Raw genomic sequence first — 14,637 nt, 5'->3', positions numbered from 1 at the left:
TGTAATTCACATGACACACAATCCACCCATTTAAAGTGTATAATTCAAATAGTTTTTAGTTTATTCACAGAGTTACACAAACCATCACCACAGCCACTTTTAGAACATTACCTAAAAGAAACCCTGTACCCATTAAAAGTTGTTCCCCCATCTTCCCAAGCTTAGGGAACCACTAAATCTACTTTTTATCTCTATAGATTTACCTATTCTGGACATTTCGTATAAATGCATTCAAGATTCAACCATATTGTAGCATGTATCTGTACTTCACTCCTTTCTGTGGCTGAATAATATTCCATTATATGAATATGCTGCATTTTATTTATCTGTTCATCAGTTTATAGACGTTTGGGTTATTTCCCCTTTTTGTGGACATAGGTTTTCAGTCCTCTTGAGTATACACCCAGGGATGGAATTGTTGGGTCATACGGTAGCTCTTTAGTTTAACCTTTTGAGAAACTGCCAGACTGTTTTCCAAAGCAGCTGCACCATTTTGCGTTCCCACAGCAGTGTGTGAGGGGGCCAGTTTCTCCACATCCTTGACACACTTACCTGTCTTTTTGATTCTAGCCATCCTAGTAGGTGTGAAGTGGTATCTGTCTCATTGTGGCTTTGATTTGCATTTCCCTGGTCTGCCATTCTTTTTTCTTTTAACTGATATATCACCTTTTTTTTTTTTTTTTTTTTTAAATCATTGCCCCATCCTTCTGTCTCATACTGCAATTTATTAAGAGTCCCCCAAATGAGATTACAAGCATTATCTCCATAGGAGTCCCTCTGAGTAACAAATTTGGACAGTTTACTTTTCTCTAATCGCTTTGTTTTTGTTTTATGTGGGTCTTGTTGTTTTCTGTTGTTATTGGCATTTTCTAGGAGAAGCAACAATTTCAGCGCCATCTGACCCGCCCGCCACCCCAGTACCAAGACCCAACACAGAGCACCTTCCCACAACAGGTTGGACAGTTCACAGGTGAGGAGTGTCTGAGGCAGTGGAGTGGGGCAGGGGAAGGCAGGCACTGGACAGAGCAGGTAGGCTGTTCCACTCATGCTGAGTTCCTGCTGTCTGCCCAGCTTTATGCTATAGATGCTAAATGGATGTATATGCTCCTGTAACTCCATTCTGCATAAGGAGCCTAGCGTTCTGGTTACCGTACAGGTCAGGAGAAGAAAGTCATAGAGGCAGACTACTTTGGCTAAGTGCTTTGGCTGGGTCCCTGGCTGTATAATCTTTTGAGGCAAAATCATCTGTAGTTGGAAGGTATCTTATCAATAGGAGGTGGCTTCTGTAATTCTTAAGAAAGTTCTTTGCTTCTACCATTATGTGTCTGTTCAAAAAATGACCCTCTCCTATTTTCCAGATAAGGAGAGACTTAATGCACTTGTATGGCCTTTTGCTTCTTTTCTTTCTTCCTGTCTGCTCATATTGGTGTCACGGATGGCAGTATCAGCAGCAGACAGTTGACGAGAAAGGGGCAGGAAGCATTCTGAGGTCTCAGCTGTCATGTCTCAGATATGTGAGGGAACCTGACCGCCATTGCTCAGGCTGTTGCTCCAGAAATATAGAGAGATTTCAGTTGACAGATGCAGTAAAATCTAGGCCATACCTGCCTTCCTCGCTCTTGGAATATCTTCAAAACCTGTGCTTCTCTTGGTCAGTGAGTCTCGCTATAAAGTGTCCCAGAGAAGTTGACCACAGCTGTGCATTCCAGAGGAGACTTAAGTGGGGTTTTATGCTTGTGCTAACAGGGACCAGGGGTTGAAGTCTGTGGGCATCTCAGAAGCCTGGGTCTTGGCCAGCTTTCCTGCCTTCATCCCATCTGATATTGTTGTGGGCTATCAGTGGGAGAGAAGTGGACTGTTTCAGCATTTCCCTTTTGTCTTCAGCTCAGTTTTTAGTTAGGTGCTGATGGAGAGAGGAAGAGGAGAAACAAAGTGTACTCAGTTATGGCCAACCCCTGAACAATCGCTCCCCTACCCACAAAAAAAACATCTCAGTCAGGGCTGTCACCATGCATCCACTGCTTAAGACAGAGTCCCAAATAGCAAGTTCCCTGAGGACAGGACCCCTCTGTCCCATTCCGTGCTGTCTCCCCAGCACAGAACCCACCACAGAGCAGGTGCTCAGTAAATATCTTCTGATCTCAGTCCAGATTCCTTCCCGCCTTCACCACCCTGCAGTGCCACACTGTGTGGGCTCATCTAAGTGATCCTGACAGTCCCTGCCGAGCTAGGTCTAAACCAGAGTCACAGTCCAGCTCCCCTTTGGCTTTGCAACCCTGTCCCCTCCTGTGATGGCTGCAGCTCTTCTGAATCTGGCCGGGACCATCTCTTCCTTTTATCTCTAGACACTCTCCCCACATTCTAGCCATAGAGTTTGCCCCTTCCTCTGTGCCTGTCTTATAAATTATTTATTCATTTATTTTTGCTGTGTTGGGTCTTCGTCTCTGTGCGAGGGCCTCCTCTAGCTGCGGCGAGCTGGGGCCACTCCTCATCGCGGTGCGCGGGCCCCCCCACCACCGCAGCCTCTCTTGTTGCGGAGCACAGGCTCCAGACGCGCAGGCTCAGCAATTGTGGCTCACGGACCCAGCTGCTCCGCGGCACGTGGGATCCTCCCAGACCAGGACTCGAACCCGTGTCCCCTGCATTGGCAGGCGGACTCCCAACCACTGCACCACCAGGGAAGCCCCTGTGCCTGTCTTAATCTCCTTTTTGCTGCAGACCGGCCTCCATTCCACCCTGGGGGAAACCTTTGCCCCCAGGGCTCTCTTTGAGGTTCCACTGATCATGAGGTATCTGGTGTTCTGATTTTGCCTTTCAGGCCTGTGGGATAGCAGCTGCAGCTTGGGTCTTGGAGGTATCTCCATAGTGGTGGTGAAGAAATGCTAGCTTAGTTGACAGAATTTTCTCTGTCTTCTAGGGTCCTCTTCTGCCATGCCTGGCATGAACAACTTGGGTCCATCTAACTCCAGCTGTCCTCGAGTGTTCCCTCAGGCAGGGAATCTGATGCCAATGGGCCCTGGACACACTTCGGTTTCCTCTCTCCCTTCAAGCTCAGGCCAGCAGGACCGGGGTGTGGCTCAGTTCACTGGCTCGCAAAGCATGCCACAGGGCAGCCTCTATGGCATGGCTTCTGGTATGACCCAGAGAGTTGCCCAGCCCCCGCCACAGGCCACCAATGGACATGCCCACATTCCACGGCAGACCGGTGTGGGCCCGAACACCTCGGTTTCAGCTGCCTATGGGCAGAACTCTCTGGGGAACTCGGGTCTCTCCCAACAGCACAATAAGGGGACCCTGAACTCTGGTTTAACTAAGCCACAGGTCCCAAGGGTATCGGCAACCATGGGAGGCCAGAATTCCACATGGCAACATCAGGGAATGCCGAACCTGAGTGGCCAAACCCCAGGGAACAACTCCGTAAGCCCCTTCACTGCAGCTTCCAGTTTCCACATGCAGCAGGCCCACCTGAAGATGTCCAGCCCGCAGTTCTCCCAGGCGATGCCCAGCAGGCCCATGGCCCCCATGAGCTCAGCAGCTGCAGCGGGGTCCATGCTGCCCCCTGTGAGCACACAGCAGAGGACCAGTGCCCCTGCCCCAGCACCTCCCCAGGGAGCCCCACAGCAGGCCTTGCCGGGCCTGAGCCCAGCTGGGCCTGAGCTGGGGGCCTTCAGCCAGAGCCCCGCCCCAACAGTGAGCGGCCGGGCAGGGCTACACTGTGCCCAAGCCTACCCTGTGCGGACCGCAGGCCAAGAACTGCCCTTTGCCTACAGTGGGCAGCCGGGTAGCAGCGGGCTGGCCAGTATGGCCGGAGATGCTGACCTGATCGACTCCCTGCTGAAGAACAGGACTTCGGAGGAGTGGATGAATGATTTGGACGACCTTCTAGGACCTCAGTAACAGGAGGATTTGTGGTGTTTTCAGTGTTCATACAGCCTATATTTTTGTTCTCAAATTCAAGAAAGAGCAACTACTTTGGACCAAAAGCCCACAGCCCAGGGAGCTGGGCAGGTAGAGCTAGAGCCATGGGGCTGAGGCCGGGTCCTCCCAGGCTCTTTGGGACCCAGGGCTCCCAGCCAGCAGTTGTGGTATGTTGGGCTGGCCCCACCCCATCTGCTGGCATCAGTTATCTGGTGTTGGGACAGCAGGACAGGGTTCTGCAGGTGGTTTTCTATCCAAATGACCAAAAAACCAACAGTGAAACCCCACGATGTCAGGCTTATAAAAATCTGTGCTATCATGTTGACTTAATCCAAGATTTCTCCACTTGCCCCAGTTTGGGGACAAATTTTTGTTGAAACTTTATAGCAGAACTATTTGCAATTTGTAGCATAGAAAAGATTTTAAATTTTTTTTAAGGTTTTAAAACAGGTTAGGGTAGGTGGTGGTTTAAATTGATAAGTGGCATTGGGAACTTAGGGTTTCCTTTTGATTAAGAGCCTTTTTTATTCCTACTCTTTGTCAGCTTTCAGGGCAAAGGGAGGCTCACTGGAAAATCATTTCCGTAAGTGCAGGCTGTGACTGCATGTGCCAAAAAGGAACAGGATGCCATGAGACAGCAGAGTTAGTGACACAGATCTGGTCTTTCCAGCAGCTCCTCCTTCTTCCAGAGTGCTGGTCTTCCAGGCTGGACGTGGGCTGAGGAATCCCTTCCTCCCATGTGTTGGTAGCAAGACCCCAGGCAGCCCCCAGGCCAAATGCTGAAATGAAATAATTGGGATTCCTGTGTCCTCTTTTGTTTCTCCTTTTGCAGTTTCTCCGAAAACTCATATTTAATATGTTAGGAAGGTGATCATTGTTGAGTTATGCACAGATGTCTTTCCTGCACCCTGTTTTCATTTCCCATAACCTTTCTTTCTGCCCCCCCTTCTTTCTCTCTCCAGCCCAAATGGAAAAACTCCTTAAGCCACTGATTTACTAGATTGGAGAGGAAGAGGAAGAGTCATTAGAATTCCCTAGGGAAGCCTAGCATAGTAAGGAGCTGGGTATCCCTTCCCCAGAAAGCAAAGGTTTGAGGGAAGGAGAAAAATAGGTGTGCCCTGTTTGGCAGGGAGGACGCAGGCTGGGCCAGAGGAAGGAATTCCACTTTGTTTTACTACTTCTGCCACTCCCTTGTCAGATGACTTGCACTTTTTAAAGAGAATTGCTTTGTAACACTAATACATCCTTTCTAACGATTCAAGTGGATTTCTCTTTTAAGGTCTATGACTTTTTAGGTCTTGACTAAGCTAAGAGTCCACAACAACCCGTGGGCTGTTTGTGGGAAATGAAGACAGCACTTCGATGTAACGAAAGCAACATGGTAAGCACAAGGTGAGACCCTTTTAAATGGGGTGTCAGAGAGAAAATAGTACACTGAAAAGAGTGGCGTATATGCAGAGTGGTCTCTGGCAAAACTGCAACCCCATTTTTATTTCCCTGGAGCCTCAAAATGGATAATTCAAGGAGTATCATATGTAAAGAATTGAGCCAAGGAAAATATTCACACAACCAGCTTGAGTGGCTTTGAGGGGACAAAGGGTTGTACACACATTGGTAATTATTTTGCACCAGCAGTGCCTTTCATGGGGGTACTTGGACCCTCAGATCTTCTTCTCTAATAGCCATTTGCCACCACGGGTGGTGTTTGGGCCATTTCCCCTTTAAACACCCTCCCTGCCTTCCCCAGTTACTGAATATAACTCTCAAAGAAGGGAATGAATCATAAAGCCAGTGAAGACTCCACCCTCTGAGTGAGTTCCCCGATCTGAAGGGGAAGAGGGTGACTTCAGCAGGTTTTCTACCAAAAATAGCAGGCCGAAGGCTGGTGGTGGGTCCTTATTCCTCTCCTGGTCTCCCTCTGGCTGCTGCTCACCTCCATCCCCGGGCGCTCGCGCCTCTGCCTCCCCCTTGTGGGGAGGGCTGCCCCTGCCTTAGTCCTGGGGCCACCTAGACGGACAGCAGGCTTCTCACTTGCTGCAGTGTCAGAGCAATAAAATGTGATGCTTGGAGTCCCCCCAGGGAGCTGCCTGTGGCTTTATTTATGAATCTGGTTTTTGGGTAGTCAGGGAAGGAGACAACTCCACTTCAGTGCAAATCCCCATCTTCCAGGAGCCATGACTCAAAAGGGTGCTTGGACTTTTGTTATACACACTTGCTTTGTGTAAATAAATGTTTACAATTTTATATTAAAGATGGAATAAGCGTTAGAGCTTCTGACTGTATATTTTTTACTTTTATAGATTTTAAAACTATGATCCTTTATATATGTGTTTTGGGGGCTATAAGTTTTATGTCAAACAGTTGGTATTGTTAACTTTTTACTGTCATCAAAGTACATAAAAGTCCTATTAATTCCCTTATTCTTCTACTTCCCTTAACTCTGGTATACACCAAAAAGAAATCTTTACTTTCCTGTTTTATCATTATAAAATAATAAAAGTATTTTGCTAGTATGGAAACTGCCCATGTATTTCACTTCACATGGCTGTGCCACAAGGTAGGAGGTGGACCAGTACACAGCTGCTTTGTTTGGTAGTTGATTTCCTTTTGTGATTTAGCTGCTTTCTTTTTTTTTTTTTTTAATTTTTTTTTTTTTACTTCATGGTGCTCGCTTCCCTTTATCCATACTTTCTTTTTTTTTCACACACGTCTTTCTTAATGCACATTGGTGGTGGGGGTCATTGGTTTGTTTTTTGGTGATAGATAGGAAATTAGCACTGACATAGCCCACGGCCACCGGTGTCTCCCCTCTCTAGACCTCATCCATGCCCTTATGTCTAATGTGAGGGAAGTTGGACTTCAGGGATACTTTAGATCCTTAGCAGTTCAGATGTTTTACTTAAACCCTTAGGTTTACCGTCAATGCAGTTCTCTAGGTCTTGTTTAGTTTTCTTTTTTATTGTAAGAAAGTGTGTGCTCTGGCATGTTCACCCACCCACTCCTGTCAGTGTCACACTGTGAAGGGGCATCAAATGATGACAGAAGCCACACTGGGAGCCTGGAAGGCAAGTCTTCTCAGTGACCTCTCACCTCAGCCATAGGCTGGAAGCGGGTCAGACCTAGAGAAGCTGGAGCTCTTAGAAGGGCAGGAAAGAGCAGCCTTCAGGGAGGAAGCCTGTCATGTGATGGAATTAAAAGGTTTAATTGCTCTAATGAAGCCTAACACAGCCATGTATATAAGGCACAGTAAAAGGAAGAACACAAGACTCATGAAGTCTTGGCTGAGAATGCACAGAATGTTTGTGTTGTTTGGGGTGGGGTGGGGGGCTCGCTCTCATTAGTGGTGAAGGAAGTACAAAACAGAACCAAAGGGAGATGATTCTGCTTGTCAGATTACCTCAGTCATCCTCAGTGCTGACTGCAGTGTGATGAGGCAGGCTGCTGTACAACTTTTTTGTGGGAAGAAATTTTGAAAAAGGTAGCAAGCGCCTTAAAATATTCGTGCCGTCCGTCCACCCCAGAAATTCCAATTCTGAGAAGCCATCCTTGAAAATAATTCTGAGTGCAGAAAAAGGTTATATAGCACAGTGGTGTTCCTAGTAGCACTATTTATAACTGCAGAAAACTAGGAGAATCTAAAGAGCTGTCAGAGGGGATTGGTTAAGTAAACTGCAGTACTTCCTCTTGATGAGATACAATATAGTTACTTTAAATATTTAGGAAGGTTTTGAACATTGCAACTTGGAATGCTGGTTTTGTTGGGCTTCTGTTGGGAGCCAACAGAAAAACTGGCTAATAAAACCCTGAACATTCCCTGCCCCCAGTCTGTATTTTAGGTTACCAGCTAATTCCGAGAATCAGAGGAGGTGTTTAACAAGCCAGGCCTCAGGAGTGCCAAGGGTCAGGCAGTTCCAGTCTCTGCTGCCTGGCCACCTTCCCGAGTCTGTCGAGAGTTACAAGCCAGACTCGTGTGGTGACGGAGGCAGGCTTCTTGAGGCACAGCTCCCTCAGCTCATGTTTATAGAGCACCCACTATGTCCAGGCATTGTATTAGGAGCAGGGAAAGTAGCAGCAGTATAGGAGAGCAGGGCCCTGCTCCGTGGACCTTCAGTCTCATGTGAAGGGGATGTCATAAACAGGTGACAGATGATTTCAAAATGGTGTCAGGAAGAAACTAAAGCAGTGCATAAGGTAGAGGCTGCCGTGGGGGAGGGGAGGCCTGAGAGACTTTAGATGTGGTGGGCAGAGTAGGCCCCTCTAAGGAGACACCTAACTGAAGCCGAGTACTGGAAGGGAGCCAGCCAGAGCTCTGGGGAAGAGCAGTTCACAGCCACATGGAACGGGAGAGGAAATTCCCCAGAGGAAGAGGGTGCTGTTAACAGGAGGAGAGGAACGCTGAGAAAGTAAAATCAACAGATACCCAACACGTGTTCAATTAAAAGCACAAAGGACATATGTTGCATATAGTAGGAGAGCGGGCCCTTGCCTCTCTGCCAGGTGACCCCAGCACTGCAGCATCCGCAGTGCAGGCCTGCGCTACTCTGGGGCCTCTGCCAGCCCAGCCCAAGGAGATGCTGAAGGTAAGATGGGGTCCCACGTTCATCGCTGGGGTTGGACTGCTCCTGCCATCATTAGCAGCTTTATCAATTAGTCAACCTTAAGGCCAGTCCGCTGATGAGGGCATGGAAGTGGCAACGTGGAAGTGGTAAAGGTGTTGAAAGCTGCAAAATGGTGGTCGCCTGTGAACTTGGTCCAAGGCTAGTCAACTAAAAGTTCCAGGTACTCCGGGACCAGCACAAAGAATGGTAGGTGATGTCTTGGAAACAGGTCAGCTCTTCTGCACATGGGATCAATTTGCCTTACTGGACCTTTCCTTCTTGTTCTTCAAGCTGGTGATGCACTGGCCACTTTTCAGATAGGCTTTGCTTATGTGTCAAAGATAATTTGCCTTCTGAATGGTTGCAGTAAGCTGGGCTGCAGACCCTAGTCAGTACCTGCAGACCATTTCATGGAAGTTGGAAAAAATAGCTTCAGACCCTCACTCAAAGTGGAATCCAGCATGGGAAAGACAGAACACACGGCTCCACCTCGATATCAGTGTCCTGGAATGGAAACTGAGAGAGGTAACCCGTGCAAGAAAAAGATAGGAAGGTATCTGAGAAAAAGATATCTGCTGCAAAAACAGATACGGCAACGAATACAACAGCTGCCCGAGGGTGGGGTGAGGGGGTTCAAGATTCCCTCTCCTGTCTAGTGGGGCTGGGTGGGAAGAGTCCTCTGCTGCAAGTGACACGGCGGGTCCTGGCCGGACAGACACACCATGCACTCCGGGGCCGTTAGGTGGTCGGTGCCAGGAGTCCAAGCAGAAGTCTCCATTTGTCTTTGTATCTGGAGAGCAGAATTTTCCAAGGTTATGGGAAAAAAAAGCTGGAGTTACATATTCTTAATAAGTTGTGAAGGATCTAGTTCCACTTGGCGCAGCTGAGGTGAGTGCTTGCTGCCCTACCTTTGTATTTATCACTACTGACACCACCACCATCTCTCATCTTGAGTTTTAAGGCTCTAGATAGGTTGTATACTGTAAGTACCCACTTCTTTAACGCAGGGCGAAGCCCAACCACATACAGTCATCTTCAAAGTCCAGAGCTGCAAATGTTGCCGTCCTTCCTACTATGTCATGTTACCCTTGGAGTTGGAGGCCCAAGAGAATCCTTGCACCCAAGTAGTAAAAACAAAATCCAAATCTGCTTTATTAGTTGTATCTCCCCCCATGCCATTTCTTCTCTTTGATAACTTGCTTGTGCAGTAAAAGACGCTTAAACTCTGCTGCTGCCTCTCATTCTTTCTGGTGAACCTATCCAACCTCCTCTGTTGGCTCCTCTCTCCATCCATCCAACTTTTTAGCCCTGCCATAGTGTTATAGGAAGACTAGAACAAGAGAACAGGCTTGTCTGAGCCCAATCCTGCCACTACAGACAAGGTGTGAGCCCAGCTGCCTCTTCAGGACCGAGGGGCTCCTTCCACCAAATGCCAGGAATGTTGGCTGCTGCCAGCTCTCAGCTGAGCCTGGGAATTGCCTTCAGTGGAAAGGAGCTGCCTTGCCTGTGGCTATGCCCCCTACTCAGGGGCAGCCCACATCTGGAGCCTGGCCAATATGGGGGTACAAAGGCCCAGCCCCTTTCCTCAATTTGGGACATGAAAGGGCCGCCCAGATCCACGGTGCCAGTGGGACCATCTGAGGCCTCAGTTGCGACTGCATCTCGGTTCAACACCCCTCTGCCCAGTCCAGCTGCCCTTGCCTACTCACCAAAATCAGGTTCTGGGGAAGCCATCCTGAGCCAGTAGGAGTGGGGAGTGCTCTCAGAGCTGGCTGGAGCGGGCTTACTGCCAGCTGCCCGGCCATGAGAGCCCCATCACTGGTGACCATGGGGCAGGAAAAGCCACTAGCATGCTGAAGTCAACAGGCTTTCAGCGTGGTGATACTAGGATAGGATACTGGGGAAGGGAATGCAATACCCTACGCCTCTGAGAAGTTTAAGGGAAGGAGTAATTATAAGAACTGTGGAACAAAAGCCAAAAAAAGTTGTTAGTGAGGATGTGGAGAAGGTGGGAATGCAAAATAGTGCAGCAGCTATGGAAAACAGTATGAGTGTTCCTCAAAAAATTAGAACTACCACGTGATGAGGCAATCCCAGTTCTGGCCATTTATTTATCCAAAAGTACAGAAATCAGCAGATACTAGCACAACCATGTTCATTGCAGCACTATTCACAGTAGCCAAGATGTGGAAACAATCTAAATGTCCACCCATAGATGAATGGATAAAGGAAGAGTGCAGTACATACATACAATGGAATATCCTCGGCCTTTAGCAAAAGAAAATTCCTCCATATGCAACAACAGGGATGAATTTTGAGGACATTTTGCTAAGTGAAGTAAGCTAGCCACGGAAAGGCAAATACCGTATGATTCCATTTACATGAGGTATTGAAAATAGTCAAATTCACAGAATCAGAGTGGAATGTTGGCTGCCAGGGGCTGTGGGAAGGGAAATGGAGAGATGCTAATCAATGGGCGAAATGTTTCAGTGAAGCAAGACGAAGAAGCTCTAGAGATCTGCTCTATAACAACAGTCAAGAATACTGTATTATACACTTAAAAATTTAAGAAGGCAGATCTCATGTTAAGTCTTCTTACCACAGTAAAATTTTTAAAAGAACTGTGGTGTCAGGGGCTGTTCCTAGGGGCCGTCACCAATGTATTGAAGAAAGACAATGAAAAGCTAAGGATGATTAAGCACCAGCTTAAGACCAAGTGTGAAATCAGAGGGCCTCTTTGGCAGGCTCTGAGAAGGCCAGACAAAGCTGAGGGGATCAAGCCAGGCCTTAGGTGTTAAGAGGGAAGATTGGGGGCTTCCCTGGTGGCGCAGTGGTTGAGAATCTGCCTGCCGATGCAGGGCACACGGGTTCGAGACCTGGTCTGGGAAGATCCCACATGCCACGGAGCACCTAGGCCCGTGAGCCACAACTACTGAGCCTGCGCGTCTGGAGCCTGTGCTCCGCAACGGGAGGGGCCACGATAGTGAGAGGCCCGTGCACCGCGATGAAGAGTGGCCCGCCCGCGCTTGCCGCAACTGGAGAAAGCCCTCGCACAGAAACGAAGACCCAACACAGCCAAAAATAAATAAATAAATAAATAATAATTAAAAATGAAAAAAAAAGTATCAGTATAAACAGTGTGGCAATCCTTGTAAAAATAAACTTCCTAGCCTCCTGGATGTTGAAGAGCTTTTTAAAAAAAAAAAAAAAAAAAGAGGGAAGATTGAGCTTTCAACCCACCAAATCTGCTACACAAAGGTCACTGTCCTCATTAGGAAGGAGAGGGACCCTGACACTTGGGATGGGGACATCTGATTGATGCCCTAGAAAGCCTTGGAAGCCCAGGTCCCCCTGCAACCTCTGGGCCTGCAAGCACAGCCTGCTCCTCCCACTTAAGGATTGGTGCCTTCATCTTGCTTAAAAATCATGCACAGACCTTTTCCCCACCTCCCCTTCTGGCCACTGGACCAATAATGAGGGTGATGTAATAACAACCTGGCTGGGGAAGTGCTGGGCCTGTCGAGAGAGGAAAGGGACAATATGCCGAAGGCACTGAAGGACCTTGCCAAGATGGATGGGCAGGAGCCAGGGGTGTGTGGGACTGAAAGGGCTGGGGTGGGGGGAAGGCGGTGCTAACAGGAAATCAGTCCAGGGAGGGCTTTATCCATATGGGAGTGCCCTGCTGTAACACAGGACTTATTACCCTGAACGTTACACCCCCAGGAAACATTGCTAATACGCCCCTAGCTTGGCTCTTGGAAGCTTTGAGAAAGCCATGGCCCATGCTCAGGGAAGTAGAAATGCAGGAGCTGCTGCAGCAGGCAGTAGACGCAGGGCTCCACACGCTCGGTGAAGGGCATGCTAGAGTGGACAGACTCTATATTTGTGATGGGCCACAAACCCTACCAGCCAATTATGTTCTGCAAGAGGACCCAGAGGACATCCCATTTACCCAAAAGAGAAGGCACACTAGAGAAGGGCACCACATCACTGAGAAGCTGGGTGGCCATTCCTCTGAGGCCCAGACTGACAGTAGAAGACATAACAGAACCAGCCTCCCTGATAGCAGTGGGGTTGTGGGGAATCCTAAAGCAATAATAGGGCCAGGTGGCAGAATGGACCTTTCAGAAGTCACATGTGAACAGTTATCATAACAAGCGGCCAGGTTGGAGGACCTAACCCACAGAGAGCTAGGGAGCTATTAATGGATTACAGTGTAGTGCAGGGCAGCTGACAAGGGGTTGGCTTCCTTTATACAAGCAGAAGGAATCAACAGTGGGTCATTGATTGGTTGGCTGAGGGAAGCTGTCCCAAAACAAAAGTTACAAAACATTGCCCAGTTTCCAGACAGGCAGCCATCACTGTGAGTGACACAGTAATGATTCTCCCTGTCCTCCCCAAAGGGACCCAGAGTCATTTACTCAGAGAACCATACCCCAGGGAGGAGGAATACCTAGATTTTGCTAGGTTACTTGGATATGAAGTCTGAGTTGACATTGACAACTGGGGGTGCCAGGTGTCTTCGTGGCTCCCAAGTTAGGTTAGGGGTGTAAGAACGATACATGAAATGGAGCCCTGGCCCAGGTCTAGCTCACGATGGGACCACTGGATCCACAGCTGCACCTGACTACTTCCCTAGCCCTGAGGTTTAATCAGAGTGGACACACCTTATCATTACAGAACCCTCCCACTGACCAAGTGGAAGCCGTGGAAACTGCTCCTCCCAGCCAAGAGAGTATATGAAAAACAATGTTGCATTCCAGAGGGAAAAGCAGAGATTAGTGCCACCCTAAAAGCCTTATAGGATGCAGAGGTGGTGGTCTCCCTCCCATATGCTCATTTAATCCACCAGCCACTACAAATAGCAGATAGTCCCTGGCAGAGGACTTGGACTGCTGCAAACTCAGCCAAGTTGAGTCCAAACTGCAGCGGCGATGAACATCAGCCAACTTCTGCCATCAGCCACCCTGGTGCTGAAAAAAGGGGCTTTTGAATGGACTAGCTATGATGGCAGTGGTGGAGGCTCCACATGACCCCAGCAGTATTGCCCCAACTCACCAAGGCTACTCTAGCTCTGTCACTGCTGAATGTCCATCCTGCCAGTGACAGAGACCAATGCCAAGCCTCTGAGTCAACCCATCCCTCGAGGAGACCAACTAGCTACTTGGTGGCACATTGGTCCCTTCCATGCTGAAAAGGGGAAGACATTCATCTTTTTTTTCTTTCCTTTCCTTCTTTTTTCCCTCCCCGCAGCTTTTCATTTTTAAATAATTTCAGACTTACAAAAAGAGTTGTGAAAGTAATACAAAGACCTCAAAAACACTATGTGAAGTTGTGGCAGACACGAAAGACCACATATTGTATATTCCCTTTATATGAAACGTCCAGAAAACAGATCAGTGGTGGCCTGGGGCTGGGATCTTACGGGGGAGATGAAAATGTTCTAAAATCAGATTATCATGATGCTTGCACAACTGGGTAAATTTACTAAAAGTCATTGAACTGTACATTTTAATTGGGTGAATGTTATGGTATATAAATTATATACCTCAATAAAGTTTTTTTTTTTAATAGTACAAAGAGGGACTTCCCTGGTGGCACAGTGGTTAAGACTCCACGCTCCCAATGCAGGGGGCCCAGGTTTGATCCCTGGTCCGGGAACTAGATCCCACATGCCACAACTAAGAGTTCACTTGCCACAACTAAGGAGCCCGCCTGCCGCAACTAAGACCCAATGTAACCAAATAAATAAATATTTTTTTAAGTTAAAAAATAAAATAAAATAAAATAGTACAAAGAATGCTTATATACCTTCACCCAGCTTCCCCATATGTTAACATCTTTTATAGCAACAGTACAATTATTTAAAAAAGGAAATTAGTATTGAAACAGAGACTGTTAACTAATGGACAAATTTTTTTTAATTAATTTTTTTATTTTTGTCTGCGTTGGGTCTTCGTTGCTGCACGCGGGCTTTCTCTGGTTGCGGCGAGCGGGGGCTACTCTTCATTGTGGTGCGTGGGCTTCTCATTGCAGTGGCTTCTCTCGTGGCAGAGCACGGGCTCCAGGCGCACGGGCTCCAGTAGTTGTGGCTCGTAGGCTCAGGGAAGTCCCAAATGGA

At 48.0% G+C, this 14,637-nt stretch overlaps 1 protein-coding gene across 1 annotated transcript in view; it reads left to right on the top strand.

The window, feature by feature from the left end:
* The window catches only part of MAML1 (mastermind like transcriptional coactivator 1), a 44,471-nt gene extending 38,087 nt beyond the window's left edge, over positions 1-6,384 (top strand). The window contains exons 4-5 of the mRNA XM_068536516.1: positions 874-970; positions 2,918-6,384. Coding sequence (XP_068392617.1) covers positions 874-970; positions 2,918-3,897 — 1,077 coding nt within the window. The 3' untranslated portion in view covers positions 3,898-6,384. The remainder of the gene's footprint in view (positions 1-873; positions 971-2,917) is intronic.
* The last annotated feature ends 8,253 nt before the right edge of the window (positions 6,385-14,637 follow it).

This window comes from Eschrichtius robustus, chromosome 2 (assembly GCF_028021215.1).
Source record: "Eschrichtius robustus isolate mEscRob2 chromosome 2, mEscRob2.pri, whole genome shotgun sequence".
In the NCBI taxonomy this organism is placed as follows: domain Eukaryota; kingdom Metazoa; phylum Chordata; class Mammalia; order Artiodactyla; family Eschrichtiidae; genus Eschrichtius; species Eschrichtius robustus.
Note: the sequence above shows the minus strand (reverse complement) of the source record. Positions and strands in the feature narration are given on the sequence as shown.